This window comes from Pygocentrus nattereri, chromosome 21, assembly GCF_015220715.1.
Source record: "Pygocentrus nattereri isolate fPygNat1 chromosome 21, fPygNat1.pri, whole genome shotgun sequence".
Lineage (NCBI taxonomy): Eukaryota > Metazoa > Chordata > Actinopteri > Characiformes > Serrasalmidae > Pygocentrus > Pygocentrus nattereri.
In genome coordinates, this window is record NC_051231.1 from 14,197,620 (window position 1) to 14,223,412 (window position 25,793).

Consider the following 25,793-nt stretch of genomic DNA (forward strand, 5'->3'; position numbering starts at 1 on the left):
AGGTGGAAATGGATCCATATTATATGGTTCTTTTCAAAGATAAGATAATCCTATATTAGTCGCACAATGGGGAACTTCACACAGTGGTTGCCCAGTAGTTCAGTCAAACTGATATAAATGGTTCCATACTGAACTTAGAGTTCAATTGCTTAAAGTTTACGTTTACTTTTTTATTATTTGATTTATTTTAGGAAGACTACTAAAATTAAGACTAATGATAACAACAAGAAGTAGAATAAAGAAGTAGTAATTAAACCCAATATGGAACCATTTATGTCTGAACTGCTGAGGTAATACACAATATACTGAAATGAATAACTGTCTATCATCAAATATTTAATAAAGTTGAGCTGAAGAACATTTCGGACAGTGAAGAGTTCAACTCCTCAATTATTAAACCCTAGAATCACCTCTAGGTATTATACAGAATGCGTGTTCCATCATGTAGCTGAATGCAAAAATACTCCTGATCAAATGACATGGTGTGTTGATTTTTGAGGGAAAGTACATTATTAAAATAGTTCTTTGAGGATTCTTAAGTAAAGTCAATGGTTTTATAAAGAACCATGAATACTCGAAGAACCATGTGCATGCTTAAATGATTGCTTGCAGGGTGAATCGTTCTTCAGTCTGATGGAGAACATGTTATACATGATTAAAAATAGAACCAAAATTCTTTGTGCTATTGTTATGATCTTAAGATGGAACCATTTTTGGAGCTATCTAGAGCCATCTCAAAAGGGTTCCACACAGAACAATGTACAACCCATTCTTAATCAATCTGAAGAACCATTTCATCATGCAGAGAAGTGTTCATGGTTTTATAGAACCACTGTCTTTACTTAAAAACCCTCTACAGAGAACACACTTCTGGAAATTCTAGAGCCCAACTTCAGTTTATTTGCTGAGTTAAAAAAAAAAATGTAAATATAAAATGTTCCATATGTTGCAGAAGCTACAGGTTCTCTTTTCTTCACATTGTGGTATAATTCCATAAATAATAACTTTATATTAAAACACGCAGGAGTGTGTTCTCCGTAGAGGTTGTGTTCTTGTTTACGCTCAGGCAATCAAAAACACAGAGCTGAACCACTTTTACATGGTGACACATAAAAGACACGCATTTTACAACGATTAAAAACATTTTTTATTAAAAAAAGAGAAAAAAAATCAACAGAATGAACTTCAAAAAAGAGTAAAACCAAGAAAGAAGATCTTTTTTTTTTCCTCCAACAAATAAAAAACAGAGTAACAGAAAAATCAGCAACTGTGGCACAGGAAGACAAACTCACCGGCTAGCTACACCGGCTAACATACTAACAAAAAACCAAAAAGATATCAAAACTCCTGAAACTCCTCTGCTTCTGCTCACTGTACAAAATGAGTTCTTTTATAAATAAGGAACATGTTAAAAAGCAGTTCAAGAGACAAGCCGAGCGTTTGTTCAGCTGTGGGACTGAGCGGCGAGTCAAACCTGGCGAATTCGGAGTTCATGGACGGCTGTCGAGGCTAGGGAAAGCTTTTCATCTCCCAACCCAATACAACTAAGTTGAAGAGACTCGAGTTTTTACGCTATGAAAATATATCAATTAGAGATTTCACAGAAATTGCATATTCGTATACATAAACAAAACATCATGTTAGAGTTGTACATTAATACTAACATGTTCTCGTCATACTATTGCTTTAGCTAGTTTTAATATGGAAATGACTCCTACGATCAAAAAACAAATGCAAAAATCTCCAGGCCACTACATCCTCTACTTTACAGGGCGAGTAACTTAAGGCATGTTGTATTTTACACGCACACGTCTATGTACAGTATACCTCGCTAACCAGCGAGGTAATAGTACGCTAGTACATACAGTTTAGACTATAAACACATACACTTTATAGTCTTGAGGCATATACATTTACCCTTCTTAGTTCTTCGAGGCACATTTTCAAACTCTGAATTCTGCAGGTTTGAAGTCAGCCGGGATTTCAGTCAGGTGTTAGCACAGTTAGCATGGCTGTCGTCTAATGAACAGCTCGAACATCCCATTATAGCAGCCTAACGTTTTGAAACTATGAAATGAGCTGTACAAGGCAACAACAGGAACGCGTGTTGATGCTTTTTCTAGAAAAAGAGAAAAACTTCCTATTAATATCAATACATGAACAAGCTAATGGAAAATCCCACCTGCTGTTTTTCAAAACATCTTCATAATTAAGTGGTTAAGATGTAAACAGGCATTCAGGGTGGTTTGGTGTGAAACACTCGGAACCGTTCATAGTGATGGTGATAGGAACCAGACGTCCACCTCTAAAAGCTTCCTCTCAGAAAGTTATTACACAAAATGGCTATGAACACAGTGGTTGATGCATTTTATTATAGTTTTGAGACATTTTTGGTCTAAAACACATTTTTCTTTATAAATTCATGATTGAGGGACACATATAGGTCATTATAAGGCCTGTTTACATTCACTGGTGGTAGTGATGGTAAATAAAATGGCTATAATTGTGTTGAACAAAGATGTTTTAGTAAAGACAGTTGAATGTGTTGAATACAAACGGCTCTTTGCATGGTCTTTAGATTGATGGAGAATGTATTTTATATGGTTGAATAAAGAAACCTTTTTAAAAATGGTTCTATATAGCACCAAAAAGGGCTCTTCTATTGTTATGATTTCAAGCTTGTACACAATAGCAGCACCCATTTTGGTGCAAAGAACCATTTAAGCATTTCAGCAGTGAAGAAATCTGAATCTCTTCAGTCACATCAAGCCACTCTGAATGTCTCTGTTTACATCTCAAACACTGATTTATGCTGAAATTTGGACGTTTTGGTGGACTTCCCCTTACAGTCTAACCACACTAAGAGTTAATCGTCTGTATTGGCTCAGGGTGGGTCCTGATTGATTCAGTAACACAATTCATGATCAAAATCCTTATCCTGCAGCACAGAAGATAAATGCTGGCATCGTTACGAAGCCACAAGAGGCTAAAGTCAAGAACAAGAGAGTCTAGAACCTAAGATGTACTCAAAACAGACAGAGAACTGAACATAAGATCTTGTCTTGCCTCTTACATCTGTGCAAATCTGACCTACACCCGACAAATCTCATCATTTTAAATATTAGCTATAATCTTAGATAATTTACACATTTCAATATTTCACCCGACAGTGGAAAAAAAATAAATAAAAACAAGTTTAAAAACATGATCTGAAAACAACACTGTAGTGTAACAACCTGTCATTTCATAGTTTCAAAACTATATTTCATGTTTTTGGATTTGTAGTGATGACCGATACGTTTTCATCAGCATTCATATTCCATGATAAAAACCCATATTCTTTCCTTCATGAGGTGAACTGCATGTTTTAACCTGTGAAATATGTTTCATATAGTATCTACACAGAATATAAACAATTACATCACACTGACAAAAGAAGAAAAAAAAGAGTGAAAGATGGAGAGAAGAAGAGAAAAGAACAGAACCGCTGATCAGGAACCAACTTCCAAACAAAAAGCATCATAGTGTTAAGGTCGACTTTTGCCCAAAGTATTACAATCCATACTTATCTTACAATGATCTCTGAGGACTCCTGTCATTGGAAATGAATTAAAGGGAAATTCCACCCATTTTTCAAAGTTTCTGCATAATTGAACGGCTAAGACGTAAACTCTTTCAGAGTGGTTTGGTGTGAAATGCTCCGGTCGACACTCCTGATGTTTCTTTAAGGGTTCTTTAGTAAAGAAAATCAACATTCAAAAAATCCTTCGCACGATTAAAGGGTTCTTTGCATCATGAAATGGTTCTTCAGACTGATGCCGAATGTGCTGTAGATGGTTCTGAAAAGAATTCTATACAGCATCCATAGAAAAACCCCTTTGGATGCTATACAGAACCCCTTTCAAAGACATTCTATATAGAACCACATAAAACACATTCTAAAGAACCCTTTCATGATTCAAAGAGCTCTTTAATCTTGCAATGGGTTCCTTGAATGTTCACACTATTTTCTTCAACACTAGAAGATCCATCTTTTTAAGAGTGCAGATTTTCAGATTTTCCACTATTTTCACATCATCAATATACCATATAAAGCTCAATATACATGGGTAGGTTCACTGGTGGTGTTTGATAGTAAATAAAATGTCTATAGTTGTGTTGTAGTCATGGCTATCCCTGGTTCCTATCATCACCACTGTAAAGAAATCTGAACCATTTCACACCAAACCACTCTGAATGACTTTCAAATCTCAACCACTGAATTATGCAGAAATTTAAAAATGCCCCCTTACAACCATGATCTACTTGACTTCATAACTTTCCCTGCTCTCTTTGAAACAGATGTGTGCCTGAATCGAAATATTGCTTTCTAGCAGATGGCTTCATCGTCTTTGGTAACATATATGGTATTGAGTCCAGTCTTAAAAATAAATGCTCCAAAAAGGGTTCTTTGGAGCGATGTCATAAAAGAACTCCCTTAAGAACCTTTCAATGGATGACTCCTTAAAGAAAATGAGATGTAACTATGTATAGTTATAGACCTAGTAAAAGTTTTTTTCTTGAACTGTAGCTCAGAACCGTTCAGAAACCTTTAGTTTTAAGAGCGTAAGAAATAAAACTTCACATGCAACCACTGACTTGGGTGTTATTTTCATTCTAAAAACTTTGTTTTACCATGATCCTCACTCTCAACAAGTTACAAATCAACTAAAGGCTTGCCACTGCTGTTATAGATGAATGTTGACCATTACATTTTGCTTACAAAACAGTTTAAATCAGCTTTTGGAAGCAGGTGGTTGGCATTTACATTCACATACAGTAACACAAAGGCAAAGCCCTTACTGTTACTTCGAAGACACTGATGCTGAAGAAATATGCATATCGTGGCCCTTAGTGTTTACAGAGTAAGCCCTTTGGATCATGTTCAGATGTGATTATGAAAGGAGTATGAAATGTAATACTTGAATTTGGAGGAAAGAAATTTACGTAAAGTCAGACTCCACCCTTCCCTTATTTCATTTCCAGTCAAAACAGCCATTGAGTACAGATTATGCAGTGTTTCTGAGGAGATTATATGCAAGATAAACAAAACAAAAAACAATTGGAAGTTACAGAGAAAATGTGCCTCCTAACAACCACCTGGAAGACCTGGTAGACACCAAAACTGGCCCCATCAGATAAACAGCACTTCAAGCTTTGAGAGAGGAGAAAATCAAGCTGCTTTAGATCTGAAAACATCCACAGGTGTTTCTGTCCATCCTTCCACTGTGAGAAGACAACTCAGCGCCATGGGTCTGAAAGGACGTGCAGCTATCAAGAAGGAGACGGACACACCAAACAAAGAAGCTAAACAATGGACCGACCACCCCACAGTCCAGAGCCCAACATCACTGAACGTGTTTGATTACTTCAGAAAATGATCAACTAATAATGATCTAAGACGGAGCTGCCTCTTTCATCTTTTTCACACTTAGAAATATGGTTCATTAAGGGTTCTTTAAGGACATGGTTATAGATGGTATAGATGTTTTTATATACAATCAAAGAAGCTTTTTGAGTGCTACATCTTCAGATTGGGTTCCATATACAGCACCAAAAAGGTTCTTCTATGGACACAAGCTCTTTAAAAAGATGGTTCTATAAGGTTTCTTTAGTAAAGACAGTGGTTCTATAAAATCATAAAAAGGCATTTTTAAACGGTTCATTCATGTAGAAATTCATTAAAATGTAAACAGTGCTCTCTGATTTATAAGCTTCTTTGAGAATCACGCTTCACAACTGTTGTAAATAGAATACATGTCAAATCAATTCAGTTTAAAGGCCTGAGTGGCAATACAATGACAAAGTTTTTTAGCACCAAAAAGGTTTTTCTAAGAATACAACCTTTTATTCTCATGTTGCCAGGCTTGTTAAAATAGCAGAGCTCATTTTGGTGCTATACAGAACCATTTTCTTTACTAAAGAACTCATGAAGAACCATCATTTTAACATGTGTACTTGGTAGATTATTACAAGCTCCTCTACCCTCACAATGTTTGTTGTTGTCAGAAACGTTTGACACTGGACTGCCCTCTAGTGGATGCATTGCTTAACACTCAGGCCAATGCATGAAAGCATGTGGGCAGTGACGGCTACACTGTTTGAAACAAGCGTAATCATTTTCTTACATAAAGGGAGCACAGATGAGCCTTAAGACTGAACTTTCTGACTGAGATTTCTGAAAGTGAGTTTCCTGAAAAAAACAGAAGCTGTAATAAAGGTAAAGAGAGACACACTGAACACTCAAACATCTGAGATTAGATTTTCTGTTTGTTTTCTGCTTTTGCTGATGCTGACAAATGAATAACTTGTATGTTAACAGGCCGTTTTAACTGGAAATGCAACAAATGAAGGGTAGTTTCTTGCTTTTGCACAGTTCTGCAGGTCAAATAGAATTCAAAAAGGTACAAGTTTTCACTGATAGGGACACTTTTGTGAAAGAAGACCTCTCCTGTGGTCAATTGACCAGTGCAGGAAGATGACAGCAAGTGAAGTTTCTGGGTGGCATAAATCATGCAAATGCAACCACGAATCCTATGAATTCAGGGGGAAAAAAGAAGTAACACTGCCCTAACAGTTCCTTTTCTATACCTAGTAGATCCTTATTATCTATTAGAAACAGAGAGAATAAAAAAGAATGACAGTTCTGCCCGAAAATATGATGTTACAGTCAAAAGTGGAAGAGAAAAGAAAAACTAGTCTTGATAAAAATCACCAAAAGACAGGACAAAAATGCAGAAGAAACAGCAGCACTGCAGGAAAAACAAAGAAAACAACTAAAAACACTCCCATCCTTTCACATCCTATCAACAGCAACGTTTTGATGGATCTATAAATGATTCTTTTTCTTTTAATGAATGAACCCAGCACCAAAATCTTAAACATACCTTTTCTCTAATGTACACAGGTAGCATCACCTGAGGAGGCTGTTTTAGTCTCGTGCATACTCTAACATCGTGATAAGCCTGAGCCAACTCAAACAAGTGCCTCAAACAAACTGTCGTCACACGCAGTTCATTATAACACTATGGTGGTGCTAGACAGGTGACGCGAAGGCCTCGTCAAAACATTATCAGAACCTTTTAGAAGACATTTGGGGCGACTATTCAACTAACACCACTTAAAGTCACTTCTTCACAAATGGCCAGTCAAACTAATTCAAGCAAAAATCACAGTGCAAGTGGAAAAAGGAAGAAATCTATTAGCAGAAAGAGCTCATTAGACTTTTCTCTAAAATTATTCACTCATGTAAATGCGAGACTTATTTGTGCAATCTGGCAATCTGGCACTCTAAGCAAGATTATTCCGTGAAAATGATACGTTTTTTTACTCACGCTCTGTTCGATTACTGCCAAAGCAGCTCAAACTGAGCTACAAACGTCATTAAATATGGAAGCTCTCATCAGTTTCTGCTTGATGAGATGACTTTCAAAGACAGCAGCTCAGTGTGACCTTTTGTCTGCTCTGTGAGCAACGAAGGATCTTATTTGCACTTGAAGATGTCTTGTGTGGAGCAGCATCTCCAAAATCAGCTGAGCTGTGAGTGCAAGGGCAGAGAAAGTTTCAGCTACTGAACAAGGTGGGGAAACTGTCTGCTCTCCATGTTGGGAGTGGCAAAAACCTAAAACTCCATCCACAAGGTATGTGCAAAGTAGATCCCAGAGCAAAGAGATTCCCAGGCACGTCGTTTCAAGAGAGGATTTATTGAAACATGGCAATATGTATAAAAGTGTGCCGACGTGTTGCGGCCTTCTCAGGCCTTCATCGGGACGTATCTATTTCTAAAGGCTCATTGTATGCTCAATGTTAAACATGGATACAAGTAAGGACGGAGCCCTTTGCCTGTACTTTGCAGTCATTTTGTCTGTATTTGTTCTCCAAGAGCTTACAGATACAGACAAACCGGGGCAGAACAATCAATGTAGCCAACACTTGATGCGAAACACAATTTGTTTCTCTCACTGGTAATTTAATTAAAAGACATTCACTGTCCACATGTCGCAAAGTATTAAATGGGCCCACAGACCGCCACCAACTACAGCACTGCCTTCCGTCTTTTTCAAGCATTGTGGATGTGGATGGACTTTTTGCTTTTTGAAACTTCCAACATGCAACTGTTACGTTGCGTTTGCTGCCCCAGGATCATGTGTCTTTTTGCTTCATGTCTGTGACTTTGCAGTGCTTTTTCATTTTTGTTGTTCACTGTCTGCTCTACTTTCGCTTTTCCAAAGTGGAAAGCATCCTGCACAGCACCGTAGCCTGCATGTTTCATGAGAGGCAAAGGACCTATTGATAGATTCTTCTGGCAAGAACACAGTGAAATCATTTTAAAAACATAACTGTGTCTATAGTTCTGATGTGGACAGATCTGAATATCTCGTTTACACGCCATTTGTTCACTTCATGTTCAGCGTGGAACGGCCTTAAGGCTGATTTATACTTCTGTGAAGATGTGCTGGGGAAAACACTCTGAGGAGAACACGCCCTAAGCCCTGCAGCACTCGAAAATCGACTCGATATGTTAAGGCCCAACCCCACTTCTTATTTGAAATATTCCCTCAAAAAAAAGAATATCACTACATTAACAGGCTACTTGCGGTTCTCTGTAGGTGACCCTGATAGCAGAGGAAAGTGAAGCTCAGCAACCTTCCTGCTGGACTTCAGTTACATTTAGGGAATCATATTCCTTCAAAGAGGGGGGATATGACAATTATTTATTATTGCCCACCCCTAATTTTTCAGTGATATGAAGCTGAATTCAGCTATTTGCCAACTTCTTTTTTCCTGTTCCACCTTAAATAGAGCAGCAGTTACATTCTGGTGCTTCAGGCATCAGAACTGCTGGACTATTTAAGGTCAAACGGAAAATTTTGCTAGCTGCCTACCGAGATATTAGCATATTATTAGCGTTTTTTATGCTTGTTATGAAGAAACGGACCAATATACATCTTTATCTTAATTTTTTAATGAAAATATCTCACATTTTTGAGTTTCTTTGAGTTTTTTTTTCTCATAACACTTTGTTCGGAGCGTGTCTCCAAAAATCCTCCTAACACCTCGCCCTACCCCTCTATCTCAACAAAAGTCGGGACACCCTAACCCTATGCGTGAAATGGGATTAGGCCCTAGTGTAATAGTTAAATAGAATATTGCTTCTCTGTAACTCTGTCATCAGATGAACTAGGACTCTTATGTCTCTCTGTGTTAACTACTGAGCTGCTAAACAGCAATGGGGGTGAAAGGGGAGGGATGAAAACCCCTGTGGTGAAAAACTATACACACCTCTCCACAAGGACGGTTGTGCCACCTGGTGGGACGCAGGTGGGACGAGTGCTTAATTAAACAATGTTTAACCAGAACCAGCACAAAAAAAAAAAACCAGAACGGAGCAGTTTGAGGACAGAGCAGCTAAACTGACTCATTCTGGTTTGGACACTGTGCACAATGCCTGCACACCTTTTCAGAAGCAGAAATATAATTCAGCCTTTGCTCACAAATTTACCAACCCTACTGACAAGTGATTATGACTAGAATATAACGTAACATCAGCTAAAGTGAAATATATATAACTAGTAATGACATATTCAATGCAAATTTGTACAATTTAGTCAGCCTATATTTTAAGTGTTTATATTTCTGTGTAAAGAAATGTCAACATTTCCTATTGAAATGTTAACAAGTCTCGATATAGAAATATAATATTTGTATTAATTGAGCTCAGTTCAGACTTTTTCCTCCACTTTTTGATGAACAGATACCCTGAAGATTTGGTGCCACAGTTCTCGCTTTTTCAGAATGTTTTGGTAAATTTAAGCAAATTCTACATCACTATGTACTAAAACAGACCAAATTCCAACAAATAAATAATAAAATTATGATTGTCGGTTGCATTTTTTTAAAAAAAAAGAGAATAAATAAAATGTAGATACTAGACTTACAGTAAGATAAAATCACATTTTCCTTATTTTTTTTCCATTGGCGTGAGATGAAGAAGTGGCTTTAAATGGTTTACTCCTAACACGTGGCTAAACACATCAAATTCAAAACTATGACAAACAAAACTCACTGATCGAATCTGTACAAAAACATCTTACTGCTGCTGATTGAAAAAAAAGAATAAAAATGGAAAATAAAAGCTTGCATATTTTACAAAACAAACAAAAGAAAGAGAGAAAATAATAAAAGACACACGGTGTTGGAACTTTCTCTTTGCTCATCTCCGCCGCTACTCCAGAAATATTTCTTAAAAAATAAGAATTTGCTGTTACGTGCACAAAGATAACACACTGTGTCTCTCTTTTACCCTTTTATGAATTATCATTGTTGTTTTTAGTTTTTTTTCTGTTTTGTTATCAAAATAGATCAAAGCTCCTTCTCTAAAATCCCCCACCTTTGGTTGAGCGACTCTTGAAGAGCCAAGCGAAAGATGAGTGATGTTCTTTAATCTTTCTATTCTACAAAAAAAAAGACACGTTCCTTTTGTTATCCGTGTATGTCTCTGGTACTGCTCATCAGTGGAAACCGCACAGCTCCCGGAGAGATTTCTGTCGTCCACGGCAACAAGTACCAATCACTCCACATCCTGGAGGAAAAGAGGACACATTTTGTGAAGCTTTTATGATTTCTTCTGGACAATTAGATCAGACATGTGTACATTTCAAACTGAAAAATTGGACTGAACAGTTGATTACGGATACACAGATGACAAGAACAGACAGATGTGCTGCATAATACAGGTAAAGAGCCTACATCCTGCATTATGCCTGTATTTTATTGTTTTCTTGTTTATCTACTATTAGTTCTACCAAATCAGTTCAAAGTCAGAACTGAAACATATTTGGGAGTTTTAACTCATCTTGGACTTGGACTAAAATCCTTTTGCTTTGAGTGACTCTATACTTTAATTATGTTTATTTTATTAAATGACTGAATGCTCCACTTTGTCAATACCAAAACAAATCATAACACTACCCAAACTTTACCAAATGTTTCGGTAGTGACTGTTTCGGTAGTGACAATTCTAGCTAATTTCAAGCAGAACTCAAACAACTGTACACACATAAAATCATCATATTTTTTATTAAAACACAAAAAGCTGAAAATGTGTGTTTCGGGAGCAAGCCATTACATAACAAACACAGCTTTGAGCAGCTGTACACAAAGAAAATCATTAACTTTTTTTTTTTTATTAAGTTGAAAATATGTTCTAGTACTGACCATTCTTAATGTTCCACGCTGAGTTTCAGACTTTGGGACACATTTACTTCAAAAAATAAACTATGGGACCTAACTGCTTACCATGTGGCCATAAGGGACAGGGATGCAGCCTCACTTCCTGCTATAAATGCAGGGGCTGAAATAATGCTCCAGCTACAGACTAAAACTGTGCGTTTCGATAATGACACGAAAATGTGGGACAATTTTTTATAGAAAGGTTTTTTTGAGGTGCAGATTCAGGGTTTAGAGTTTGACACAGGTGCCTCCCAATAGAAAGCACTCTATAAATGATGGTTTTGAGCATATTTAGCTTATTACTATCTCTATTAATGCCTTGGGTTTAGATAAATCATAACATAATCCTAGTAAAGCTCTGAACACTTCACTGCTTTTATTTATTTATTTATTTATTAATTGGGAGTGCTGTTTGAAGAAATGGTCCATATGTACACACGCACACACACACACACACACACACACACACACACACATATATATATATATATATATACATATATATATATATCTTTTTTCTTACCTTAGCTTCATTTGCTATGCTGGTAGGAGTAATTTGTGTGTTCTGCAGGTGTATCCATAGAAACCTGTTGTTGTTGCCCACTGTTTTCCTGCAATTAAACAAAGAGTATTTAGCCCAATGAAATAAAGACTGAAGACCAGTACAGGAGGCTGTCTGAGATGCATGTCTTACCTCTACTGTGACACTAGAGGGAGGCACCGGGGTGTACTGTGGGATATAAGTCCCTTGCATAGTTGTGTTTGCAGGCATGTACTGTGGACAGCAAACAAAGGAGATTTTCTCACAATATACTCCTCAGTGTACACAGTTAAAGCAATGGTTCTTCAAGGGTTCTTTAGTAAAGGCAAACTCAAAGTTCTCTAGCCAAGGCAAATGGTCCTATATATAAAACTCATGGTTCTATTTAGACCATTTCATGCTTAAATGATTCTTTGATGGTGAAATGGTTCCTCAGACTGATGAAGAACATTGTTGTATATAGGACCAAAAAGGGATCTATTGCTACAAGCTTGACGTTCTAAGTGTACACAAGTTAACACCTCCTCTTCAGAGAGCAGACGTTTGCGCACTATAATAAATTCAGTAAATGTTTTTTTACTGAACTGAACATAACTGTGCAAACGTTACGGCACATTCTAGATTTCATGTTTCACTTCTTTTCCAATTCAATAAACTCAGATAATGAAAACAACTACAATGTGCATAAAAGGATGTGGTAACTCACTTACACATAGAAAATAAACAAAGCATGTCATTTGACTGGGGGTGTTCAAACCTTTGAATACAACCTGTCTGTGGTAAATGCCTGTACAGTGCAGGATGTGTCAGAGTCAGAGATTGGGATGAAAATGCTGGTATTTCTTTAATGAATCCACAAGTGAATGACATTACATGTAAGAAATTATCTTCCGGAGACAAGGACAGTGAGAAAGAGAGAGAGAGAGAGAGAGAGAGAGATACCGTGCCAGCGCTCCCCAGCGACAGGTGACTGAGCTGCTGGGTGAGGGGGCCCATCATAGAGGTGGGCTGGATGGACATGGTGTGGTCCATAGCTGGGGTCAAAACGGTCCCCTAAAAAGAGATAAATATGATATGAATATGGTTATAGATGATTAAAGGGTTCTTTGCATCATGAAAGGGTTTTTCAGATGCAAATACTAACATTACTAACTCACTGTCTCGTAATACTGGCCTTTTAAGAATTTCGTGATGCACTGAAAGACAATACAGTGCATCCGGAAAGTATTCACAGCGCTTCACTTTTTCCACATTTTGTTTTGTTACAGCCTTATTCCAAATTTAATTATATTAATCTTTTTCCTCAAAATTCTACACAAAATACCCCATTGTGACCATGTGAAAAAAGTTTTCTCGAGAGTTTTGAAAATGTATTAAAATTAAAAAACAAAGAAATCATATTTACATAAGTATTCACAGCCTTTGCCATGAAGCTCAAAATTGAGCTCAGGTGCATCCTGTTTCCACTGATCATCCTTGAGATGTTTCTACAGCTTAAATGGAGTCCACCTGTGGTTGATTGGACATGATTTGGAAAGGCACACACCTGTCTATATAAGGTCCCACAGTTGACTGCATGTCAGAGCGCAAACACCAAGCATGAAGTCAAAGGAATTGTCTGTAGACCTCCGAGACAAAATTGTCTCGAGGCACAAATCTGGGGAAGGATACAGAAAAATTACTGCTGCGTTGAAGGTCCCAATGAGCACAGTGGCCTCCATCATTCGTAAATGGAAGAAGTTCGGAACCACCAGGACTCTTCCTAGAGCTGGCCGGCCGTCTAAATTGAGCGATCGGGGGAGAAGGGCCTTGGTCAGGGAGGTGACCAAGAACCCAATGATCACTCTGTCAGAGCTCCAGCGTTCCTCCGTGGAGAGAGGAGAACCTTGCAGAAGGACAACCATCTCTGCAGCAATCCACCAATCAGGCCTGTATGGCAGAGTGGCCAGGCGAAAGCCACTCCTTAGTAAAAGGCACAAGGCAGCCCGTCTGGAATTTGCAAAAAGGCACCTGAAGGACTCTCAGACCATGAGAAACAAAATTCTCTGGTCTGATGAGACAAAGATTGAACTCTTTGGTGTGAATGCCAGGCGTCATGTTTGGAGGAAACCAGGCACTGCTCATCACGAGGCCAATACCATCCCTACAGTCAAGCATGGTGGTGGCAGCATCATGCTATGGGGATGTTTCTCAGCAGCAGGAACTGGCAGACTAGTCAGGATAGAGGGAAAGATGAATGCCGCAATGTACAGAGACATCCTGGATAAAAACCTGCTCCAGAGCGCTCTTGACCTCAGACTGGGGCGACGGTTCATTTTTCAGCAGGACAACGATCCGAAGCACACAGCCAAGATCTCAAAGCAGTGGCTTCAGGACCACTCTGTGAATGTCCTGGAGTGGCCCAGCCAGAGCCCAGACTTGAATCCGATTGAACATCTCTGGAGAGATCTGAAAATGGCTGTGCACAGACGTCTCCCATCCAACCTGATGGAGCTTCAGAGGTACTGCAAAGAAGAATGGGCAAAACTGCCTAAAGATAGGTGTGCCAAGCTTGTGGCATCATATTCAAAAAGACTTGAGGCTGTAGTTGCTGCCAAAGGTGGTTCTACAAAGTATTAAGCAAAGGCTGTGAATACTTATGTAAATATGATTTCTTTGTTTTTTAATTTTAATAAATTTTCAAAACTCTCGAGAAAACGTTTTTCACATGGTCACAATGGGGTATTTTGTGTAGAATTTAGAGGAAAAAGATTAATTTAATTCAATTTGGAATAAGGCTGTAACATAACAAAATGTGGAAAAAGTGAAGCGCTGTGAATACTTTCCGGATGCACTGTATTTATAATACTTACTGTTGGCTGCATGAGGTACGATTGATGATGCATCCAGGAGGGACTGTGCACCTATAGCGAAAGAGAGAGACTCAGTATCAGCAATGCTAACTAATTAGCACTCGGTAGCAGTATTGCTAACTAATCAGGGCTCAGTAGTAGTAATGCTAAGCTATCAGCTCCCAATAGCAGTAATGCTAACCAATCAGCACTCAGAAGCAGCAATGCTAACCAATCAGCACTTAGTGGCAACAATGACAACCAATTAGCACTTAGTGGCAACAATGACAACCAATCAGTGATCAGTAGCAGTAATGCTAACCAATAATCACTTAGTAGCAATAATGCTAACCAATCAGCACTTGGTAGCAGTACTGCTAACCAATCAGCACTCAGTAACTCTAAAAATAGCTCATGTGGATGCATCTAGCTTCTATCCAGACTGGAACTGAAGTCTGGACAGCTCTTTTCTTCTTCTTCTTTTCTTCTCTTTTGAAATCTTTTTAGATTAAAATAAAAAGCTAAAGCTACAAAGTGAGAGGACTGATCAACAGTGAAACAGAGCAGGAGCCAAGCCAACACCACAGAATGAAGTTAAACCCCAAAAAGAGAATTAGCAGATAAATCTTAACGACTAAGGAAAAAGTAGATTACTCACTAATGCACCTGAGCAGAAGCAAAAGAAATAGCTATTTAAAATATCTATGAAAACATACTGTACACTGATCTGAGTAAATAAAACTACATAAACTAAAACTAAATAAAACTTGCGCTTTTATATTTAGTGAACTGGGAAGGAGTGTGTAGACTGCAACATGCAAGATGAGACACTTGAAACAGCAGACGTCTGTCTGAATGTAACAAAGACAGATGGATCGTATGGCTGAAGGACAGTCACTTATGCTACATCCTATATGTACTATACTATGTCCTACACAGTGACAGTGGCAATAAGTGGAGTTTATGTAAGTGGCAACACCCAGCATAGCTAATACAGCTAAATCTGTGCTGCTATAAATGTTAGGGATGGACAATAATATCAGAATCATATGTGTATTGGTAGATTAAAATATATTGGAGTTGGACAGATGATAAGATTTGACCAATAATTCAAACTGATATTTGGTGATTCTCTGAATGAGCAGATCGTAAGAGCTGGTTTATGAGGAGCCTGGCCACTTCCTGTTTCCCTCATTATATTAGCAGAGGACGCACATAAGCGAGCTTTTAATGAATGGGGGTGAATTGAGCTAAACAGCTAAAAATGAAGTTACTGACGTCATGAACATACATAAGATGCTGCTTTAAATTATTTTATAAAAATATAACAGCAGTGTTAAAATGTTTAATGCTGTTCAGTATTCAGGAAATAAATGCATTCTTTTATATTAAAATAGTCAACCATTTATAAACTAAGATTTTACTCGAATGTTTCATCTTCAACCATTCATCTTGGACTCACTCAGGAGTGCCCTCTAGTGTTTGAGAAACCCAGAAGACATTACAGAGTGGTAAGTCTCCTCTCTACAGGATCTCCGGCAATGCTACATTGGACACCACTAATATTTACATATATTCAGTTGACTGTAGATTAACATCTGTATTAGCACAGATGGCGCTTCAAGGCTGTCTAGACAGTTGGCAAACATATCAACTGCTTGAACACATACTCTGAATGTTCGATGCTTTACTGATACATTGCTTCACATGTTACAAAGTTTAACTTGTGGTTACAAGCAGTTTCTGTGTGTTTGAGCATGTCAGGATTCAAGTCACACACTTGCCTGCTAGAAATTTAGGGTACAGTGAACTTCTGTTTTAAACTGCCTCTATAGTTTGGTGCAAATATTTCTTAAACAATAACAAAAAAAAACTTGGAAAATAAATTGCAGTGTAAGTTTTATATAGACTTATGCATCAGCACTATGCACTTATGCACCAAAGGCATCATACTCATAGGGGGCACTAGTCAGGTGGTCTTCTCCGAGGGAGGTGGGGTGGGGATGGTTGGGGGGCAGAAACAGGGGGTGGGGTTGCATTCAGAATGCTAGGAAAAATGTGCCCCAAAATTGTGTAAAATACGCACTCATTAAAGCACATCTAAGTCATCGTTTATTAACAATTCTTCTGTAACTACAAACCACTACAACTATTTAGTAGTAAGTACTACTTATCACTAATAGTAAGTAGTAGTAAGTATAGTTTTATACAGGGTGATTAAAAAAAGATTAATCTGATTTCAAAGCGCCATATTTTTATAACCATGAGGTGCCTAGGAATCACATATCAACTGAAAGAGAGAGTCACAGTTTCTGACTGTTGCTGGAAAATGGCTCCCTTTAGTCTGTGAGGAGATGCGACCCCCAAACAGAAAGCGCTTTGCGGTCTCCACTTAAATAAGAATGAATCCGTCATAGCTGTGCAAGGTGATTTTCATCTGCAGTGAGCCTACAACAGCTCAGAGCTTTCGTCATTGGTTCCACAACACTGGATAATCTCAGAAATCGCATTTTAAGAGCTGTGAGTTCAGTGACACTCAACATGCTCAATCAAGAATGGGATCAATTTGACTGTCACGTTGATGCTCTCCATACAGCTGGAGGAGGTTCATATTGAGCACTTGCAAAATTACATAATAAACTTCATGTTCACTTAAACCATTTACAATTTACTGCATTGTTCTGTAGTGATTTACAAGTGAAATAAATCATTTCATCTTTTGGAATCACCCTGTATTTTAGTGTTCGATTAAATCAAATAAACTGGCATTCGACAGTACAATAATGAGACTCTTATTTTGAAATTATTGACATTTCTGCTGAACATGAGCAAAGCTATTGAGAGTGTTGACAGCATGGTTTAAGTTATTATTCTCATTGGACTTCAATGATAATTCCATTCATTTCTAATTGCGGTGCACTGTGTGCTGAATGAATCCACAAAGGCAGATTTAACTAACTATTGCTTTAAATTAGAATAACAGCTGAGTTAGCCAGTAACCAGACACAGTGTCCAGTGAGTAAAGCTGGAAATATCTAGCAGTAGAATAACAATTTAAATTTATTTAAATTGCACTGTATTTAAATTGTGAATATGTGACTGGTCGGTACATTGAGACCCCTGTTTTAGATCTAAAGATTATGAAAATCTCAGACTGAGTCAGGTGCGTAAGGATACAGAGAACTATGGTATTAAAAAAATATATATATAATCAGTTCTGTCCCTGCACTGCTGCAGAACTCAGTTTAATTATAAGAGGCACGCAAAATTTTAAACCTGCTTCAGTCAGCTGAACCACAGAGGCCAAAGGGAGCTGATCACTGACCTGGTAGGACGGGACTTGAGAGGGCATGTACGGGGACAGAGAGGTCTGAGCGATCATTCTGTTGGGAGCAATGCTGTAGGGAGACGAATAAAACCTGGAAATGTAAAAAACACAAACACTTTTAATCTGCTGGTATCTTATGTACTGTGCAAATGTCAGAGACTGCTACTTTATATAATTTCCAGTTAAAATGGCCATTAAGTACAAGTGCATCAACAAAGAAGCTGAACAATGGACTGACCACCCCAGACCTCAACATCACTGAATGTGTTTGATTACTTCAGAAAATGATCAACCAACTTCTAACACTGAACTTTGGAGGTGTGTGTGCAGATTTCTTCGAGAAACTGAAAGTGAGTCTGCTGAAAAGAATATAAGCCTTAATAAAGGTGTAACACTGAACACTCACAGAGCTGAGACTAGATTTATTGTTGAATCTTTTGCATAATTTGTGTACTTAGTATCTTTAGAGTGGAAATTAAATAAATGGTGGGTGGTGTCTTTTTTGCACAGGAATGTATATAAAACATTTATTTAAGTATTTATCTGTAGTATTATTATGGATTTCAGTAAAGCACTTTAAACTGACATTGTGTATAAATTATAGTAGATGCTGCATAATCTATAGTAGTTACTGCGTAATCTATAGTAGATACTAAATAATAGATGTAGATGCTAAATAATTCACTAGTAATATCAAGTACATTGTTCAGTATCTAGTATCTAGTAAATTATTCTCTTACAGGAGCATCTTGGTCAATACAGACAGCAACACAAAACAAATTTAGAATTAATAGAAGTTGCAGAATAATTTAAGTAGTTACTGAATAATTCATAGTAAGTTAGCTAATTCAGAATTAGTAGTTCTTATTCTCAATACTAAGGAATAATGCTGCTGCAGTGCTATGTTTGGCCACTAGGTGTAACCAACTCACACAAAGTTTACAGCAGATGTTGTTAGCTTGCACATAGATCAGGTCTAAGCAGTCAAGTCTGCTTGATTAATGTAGGCACATTTCTAACAGATGATAAATAAAATGAGGGTTGGTGAGAGGTCCTCTCTAAACCCATCAGCGAGCTGCATGATTGTCTACTGCAGTGCACAGTAACAAGAACACTGTCACCATCTATAATACGCTGTCAGGATGAGTGAGAGCTCCTCAGTTATAGACAAAAGTCTTTGGTTTGCTTGTGTGCACACTGTATCCTCTCTCTCCATTTTACTCACCCGTTCTGTAAGGCAGCTGGGTCATATGTTAGTGTCATTCCTCCCTGAGGGGACATAAAGGCATTATCATGATGGTGCACAGACATTCAGACAGGTTATATAATTACTGTGCATATGAAACCATTATTGATGCTGCACCAGGCGTTCCAAGATACAGAGACCAAACATAACTCACTTTCACTGTCATATTATATGCTTTAACATATATAGCATATTTGTGAAACCAAACATTGCATTTAAAGGGGAATTCCACCCACTTGTCAACGTGTCTGCATTATTAAATGGTCAAGATGTAAAGAAAGTCGAGAAACTCAAAACTGAATTGCTCATAGTGGTGATGATGGGAACCAGAAGAGTTAATTGCCTTTAAAAGTTCCATTTAGGTTTTGGCTTCTAAATGATTTCTTTTAAATACATTTATGGCAAAAAATTAAGCATTAAGGTGAATTCTAAGGCTGATCTACCTCTATTGTCTCACAATCAACATTCCATATAAATGCTCAGAAGATACGGGTAGCTTCACTGGTGGTTTCGGATAGTATATAAAATGTCTATATTTGCGTTGTACTCATGGCGACCCCTGGTTCCTATCACCACCACTGTAATAAAATGTGAACCATTTCACTCCAAACCACTCTATTTACATCTCAAACACTCAATCATGCAGTTCTTCATAATGCAGTTAGCCACATTTGAAAAAGAGGTAAAATTCCCCATCAAGTAATCTTTATATTTGAACAAGGCATTCAAAATGATCTGACTTATTTTCTCAGTAGCTGTGTTTGCACTATGTGCATGGTGCAAGTAGTACTAGGTACTGTCACAATATTTTAAGTATTAATTGTCAAACACTTTGAATATAAAACTTTTTTTTTCTTCTTTTCTTCCATAAAGCCCTCACAAGAAAACCTGGTCAGGCCACAGAAAGAACTGCAGGAATTCCCCATTAAATGTACAAAAGCAAAGACAAATTACCGTGTCAGCGTCTCTTGCCCAGGGCCGGCCATTCTGTAGGTATTTTCCCTGGTTCTGCCGCTTCTTTTGTCCTCCATCAGCAAACTTGCATAACAACGGTTCTGTCGGCACTGAAATGAAGACGGAGAAGCTTTCTTTTATAATATAAACAGAAAAAAGTGGTGGGGACAACATCATACATTCAAAATTTTATGGTAGGGACAAAAATCTGAGATTTAAAATTTTGTAGTAGGGACCATATCAGACATTTCAAAAAGTGGTAGGGACAAATTTTTTTTTTTTTTTTAAAAGAGGTGCAACATACACAATGCCTGAGCTTTTTAGCATATGAGGTTTCAGACATACATGAAAATTTTATAGAATTTAATGGTCATGCTGAAATACAAACAAAAATATATCAGATGACTCTCAGACACACAGACATACCTGGCACTCCTGGAGGAGTTTTGATATATTTGCCATTAAAATGTTGAATGATGGCTTCGCATTTTTCTGTGGATTCCATCCTTTAAGAGAGAAAAAAAATGTTTTAGCAGCTGAACAGTAACTCAGTGAACAGTTTCAGCAGAAGAAGCTTGAGGACAGAACTGCCTGTGCAGGAAAAAGCATGACTTAGTGTTTCGTTCAGTCTTATAAGGTACAATGGCTGTATTTGTGAGAAAAATGAACAAAGTTACATCAATGTGGGGCATTTTTGTGGCTCATTTTCATTTTCTTACAGCAGAACTGTGAATAATACTGTTTCATATTAACCATAATATGAAGACAGACAGATTATTTCTTCAGTCACCTTCAGTGAACATATATATCACAGGACTAATGCATATCTAAATTTTTCCTGAAGTTTTCCTGTCTTATAAGTAAAGCTATAAATAAATGTGTTCACAACACATCAAAACTTTTTCTGAACAGCAAAAAAGGATGTGTATTATACTATTACTTACTATTATACTATAATAGTAATAGCAATAATAATAATAATAATAATAATGAGAAATGTTTAATTAGTATAGCACTTTTCTCAAAGCAATGGTTGCTTCACAACAGCAATGCATAAGGCAGTGACAGTTGTAGGTGCTATTGTACCGTGCGAAGCCCACGCCTCGGCTGGTTCCATTAGCGTCGCGGAGGATGCGTGTAGAAATGACCTGGCCAAAGGACTTCAGCATAGCCTCCAGCTCCTGTTCGTCCATCGACACCGGCAGATTGGAGATGTACAGGTTAGTGGGGTCCTGTTCCTGTTGCTGTGAGAAGAGAAGAGAAGAGAAGAGAAAAGGAAACAGAAGAGTAGAAAACGGAAGAATAGTAGAGAAGAGAAAACAAAAGAGAGATGAGAAATCAGAAAATTACTTTCATGACTTCAAAACAGAAAATTTGGGGAGTTTGGGTATTAAGTTGGTGCTAATGTGCTTTTTCATGCTCTATAAAGCAAAGACTATTTCATGGTTCTTGGCACAGATGAAAGGTTCTAGAAAAACCTTAACTGGTGTAGGATATTTATGTCGTGTTTAGGTTATTGAAACTTTAAAACAGTCCTTCACATATGCAAAAGCTGTACAAAATATACAAGTGCCAATCATTACATTTACACAGTTGAAAAACAACCAGGGCCTTTGCGCTACACTAGCTTAGTATCAGCCCATTAATCCTCATATGAATCTTATAAATAAGTGAAAACAATGACTTGTAGCGAAGTTGAGGAATAGCACCAATAAGGGCACTGTTAATGAGAAATGGAAGAATCAATAAGTTCATTCTCCAGGCCCAGAGAATGTCAATATGCTGTTGACATTGGATCTAATTATCCAGTCATGTAGCATCAAATTGTGCACATTCATCAAATATTCAGTTTATAGATTTGGTCTTCGGCCCACCCTCCGCCCTGGGGCCTCCAAAAGACTTCAGATAAAAAACGACTGCAGCACATTCAAATTTCAGTCTGGCACTCGCACAGCCGAACGAGGATGAGAGGAAACATTTGAATGATGCACGGTTGACTTCAATTACAAATCTGTGAAGCAAATGAGTCACCTCAAGCAGGAGGCACCCGGCTCATGCTTTATTAATCCGGGATGCTGTGCAGCAGCGGATGTGCATTTCCCTGCTTCAACAAGCCTATTTCAACACATGCTCAGCGTCTGAAGTTTGCTACTTTAGTTTTGCACTGAAGCTACAGGGCTTATGTAGCTAAGAAGTAATGGAAGTCAATGGAAGACAGTTAGTATGGTGCTAACTGTGTGCCTAAATCATCACACGCTCACCAAGAGCAATTCAGTATCTCTAGTATCTATAAACATCAGCAGCTGATCTAACAGTGATAACATTGCCAGAAACCTCAAAATCAAGTCTATTAGAGATTACCTGAAAGGATGTTTTTCAAATTTCTGCATAATTAAATGGTTAAGATGTAAACAGAATCGTTCAGAGTGGTTTGATGTGAAATGTGCCGTTCTAGAGTCAGAATTGTTCACAGTGGTGGTGATAGGAACCAGACATCCAGCTCCAAAAGCTCCCTCACAGAAAGTTATTACGTGAAATGGTTATAAATACACTGCCTGATGTCTGAGATGTTGTTTTATGATATTTCGAAAGAGCAACAATAAACATGAGGTACAGTAACCAACAGACAGATCGTGATGCCGGCTGAGAAGAAAGACAGAAGATTACAGAAAGCGTAAAGGACAGGAAGGGATGAGGGCAGGATGTGGGCTGTCTTGTACTCCTGTTCAACTCTCTGGGGATTTCCTTAGTTCTTTTCACTCTCGTTTTTTCCTCTTCTCCCACCTCCCTCTTACGCTTCATACGTACACTGACCTATCTGTGAAGTTTTCTTTGAAAACAGAAATAAACCGCACTGGAACACCATGCCTTTATGTCCCACTTTCCCATGTTTTTGCTCCAATAACTAAAAATATACTATATATAAATGTTTGAATGTGTACTAAAACAATATCGCTACAGCATTTAAATAAGGCAACTTCATTCATCCTTTGCAGCCTAAATGTTACATTAGTACATAAAATGTGTTTGTTAAAACACATAAAACTGATGATTAAAGACAAAATCATTATGTAGTTTAGGACACTTCTCATTTGTGTCAGAGAGGGCGACAAAGCCTTAATCCTGACTAAACACTCAAGTGAATTTAAAAAATGTCCTTTAAAGTACAATAAGCTGTTTTCATACCCATCCACTCAGAGAACTATACACTTCAGCAGTGATGACACCCATGTTTTAAGGTCCTTACTCAGTTGCTATAGCTGGATCAAAGAGAAACCAAACAGCTTCATAATTTTCGCTCGTAATAAACAAACTCAAAACATAAGACTCATTTTAATACCAAAGACCAAACTTGCTTGTTTTTGCTGAGAAAAAATAATTGCTTCCACATTGTTTGGCTCGCTTATGTATGCATGAATTTAAAAAAACATAAAAAATGTACCAACCAATTTCAATAACATTATCAATAACATTATCAATATTCTCAACCAAAAGCTGCATGTTCAGAATTATTCACAATACAATGTAGGCTCCTATTCCTGACAAGCGTAGAGCAAAAGTACAGATGATCCAAGTGTCCAAACAAATGTACGCTCTTAAAAAGGGTTCTTTAATATTTCTTTAGTAAAGACAACAGTTCTCTACAGAACCATGACCCCTTAAATAGCTCATTGAATGATTAGAGTTCTTTCCATGAGGAAAAGCTTCTTAAGATTGATGGGGATTGTATTGTATATGGTTCTAAATAGCACCAAAAATGGGTCTTCTATTGTTATAAGCTTGACATCATAACAATAGCAGAACCTCTTTTGGTGCTATGTGGAAACACAACACATTCCCCATCAATCTTAAGAACACTTTCATCATGGAAAGAACTCTAATCATGCAAAGGGTTCTTTGAGTGTTCATGGTTCTATACAGAATCTTTTTAAGAGTGTAGTTATAGTAAAGAACACAGACCTCTGGGATTTGAAGGCTTAATACATCTCACATGGAACTATGGAGTGTTCAGCCATGTGCTCTGTCATAAGTCATATCTCAGCATGCAGTGATATAAACAATGTGATATTGTCTGTATTTCGCAACTCCAATGGAACTCAAATAATCAGCCAGTCAGTCTTTTGGATCCACTGCATTTCCTCCTGTGACTCTCGTCAGAGATGCTGTTTATATCAGCTATTACAAACAGTGTGTGCCTGAGCGCGTGACGCACATGTGGTTTTATCGTAACATCTGGAAATTAAAATAAAGCATGAAGGACGTATGTAAAAAGGACAGGCTATAATATTTTAACGTCTGTCCTCATAATTTATACTAACACCATGTAATAGATGCTTACAGACAGGGTGCAGAACCCCCTAATTTCAGGACTGCTAAAAAAAATAATAATAGAGAGATCTGAACTTTTTCCGAAACACCATCCCACATGCCTGCTTGCACAATATGGACAACACAGTATTATTGTGAAAATAAAATGGATAGTTCCAGTCCTAAAATCTGATTTAAACAACTGCATCATTAATATCATAGGCTTGAATTAAAGTACTTACAGTATGATTAACTGTAAAACAGCAGTATAAAAGTCTAAAAAAATGTCACTTGAATCACTTACGTGCTTCAGTCAGAAATTGCATCAAACCCCAAATCCCAAAAGGCTCCTAAATAGTGTGCTAGTTATGAAATTATTTAGTTATAAAAACATAGTTATAAAGTGAACATTTCTGCATTAAGCATGCTGTGTTATTATTATTAAGTTCATTGCTACGCAACAAAAATGTAAAATGTCATGAGATGACTGCAATTTACAGCGATGGGTGACTGAACATTCTCATCCTGCGGTCCTAAGCTCTCCCATTGGTTAGGACTTCAGAAGCTGGATTGAAGGCCTTACACATCAGATTACCTACCAACATAAATAGGCAGTAAAAGAGGAATAAACCAATCATACATTAATTTACAATAGGTGGCAATTTTGTGAGACTCTAGTCCGTCACTCTAAGCCTTCTAAAGTTTCTAGATACCATCACAAAATGTTAAGTCTTTCATGTAGCTGTTAGGAATGGAAAACAGCAGTGGCAGCTCTATGTCAGAACTCTTTACTGAAAGAGTCACTGTAAAACTCATGCACGCTCAGATATTTGGTAATTATTGCGATCATATTGCTAGATATAATCTGAATAATTAACAAATAATTGCTACAAGTTTCATATAAAGCACATAATATTATTTACAAGCTTCAAATGCACAAGTTTAATGTAAAATGGCTAAAAAATATTCATGTTCATCACTGTGAGCTTAATGTACCCACAGGAGCACTAGCAGAAATTAGCACGGAGGTGTTAATTCCTCTGGAAGCCTCCACTGAATTTGACACAGATTATGATTTTAAAAACGGGTTTTCATGTTAAAGCTTGGGTAACGTTCACAGACAGGGATACAGAAAGGTAGTGAGAGAGAGAGAGAGAGAGAGAGAGAGAGGGAGAGAGAGAGGGAGAGAGAGGGAGAGAGAGAGAAACAAAGCAGGCAGACAGCAGGAGTTTTGTCACCATCCAATTAAATTTGTATCAACACGTGTTGTGTGGTGTATCTAAAAGCGTGGGCCTATTTGTGTCATTGTGAGCG

At 37.6% G+C, this 25,793-nt stretch overlaps 1 protein-coding gene across 1 annotated transcript in view; it reads right to left on the minus strand.

Annotated features, from left to right (window-relative positions):
- Nucleotides 1-6,686: 6,686 nt before the first annotated feature.
- rbms2a (RNA binding motif, single stranded interacting protein 2a) overlaps nucleotides 6,687-25,793 on the minus strand; it is a 69,999-nt gene continuing 50,892 nt past the window's right edge. The window contains exons 5-14 of the mRNA XM_017692708.2: nucleotides 21,258-21,415; nucleotides 20,598-20,677; nucleotides 20,172-20,281; nucleotides 19,197-19,240; nucleotides 17,969-18,062; nucleotides 14,665-14,715; nucleotides 12,755-12,865; nucleotides 11,966-12,046; nucleotides 11,795-11,882; nucleotides 6,687-10,621 (exon numbers count right to left, since the gene is read on the minus strand). Of these exons, the coding sequence (XP_017548197.1) occupies nucleotides 11,802-11,882; nucleotides 11,966-12,046; nucleotides 12,755-12,865; nucleotides 14,665-14,715; nucleotides 17,969-18,062; nucleotides 19,197-19,240; nucleotides 20,172-20,281; nucleotides 20,598-20,677; nucleotides 21,258-21,415 (810 nt within the window). The 3' untranslated portion in view covers nucleotides 6,687-10,621; nucleotides 11,795-11,801. The remainder of the gene's footprint in view (nucleotides 10,622-11,794; nucleotides 11,883-11,965; nucleotides 12,047-12,754; nucleotides 12,866-14,664; nucleotides 14,716-17,968; nucleotides 18,063-19,196; nucleotides 19,241-20,171; nucleotides 20,282-20,597; nucleotides 20,678-21,257; nucleotides 21,416-25,793) is intronic.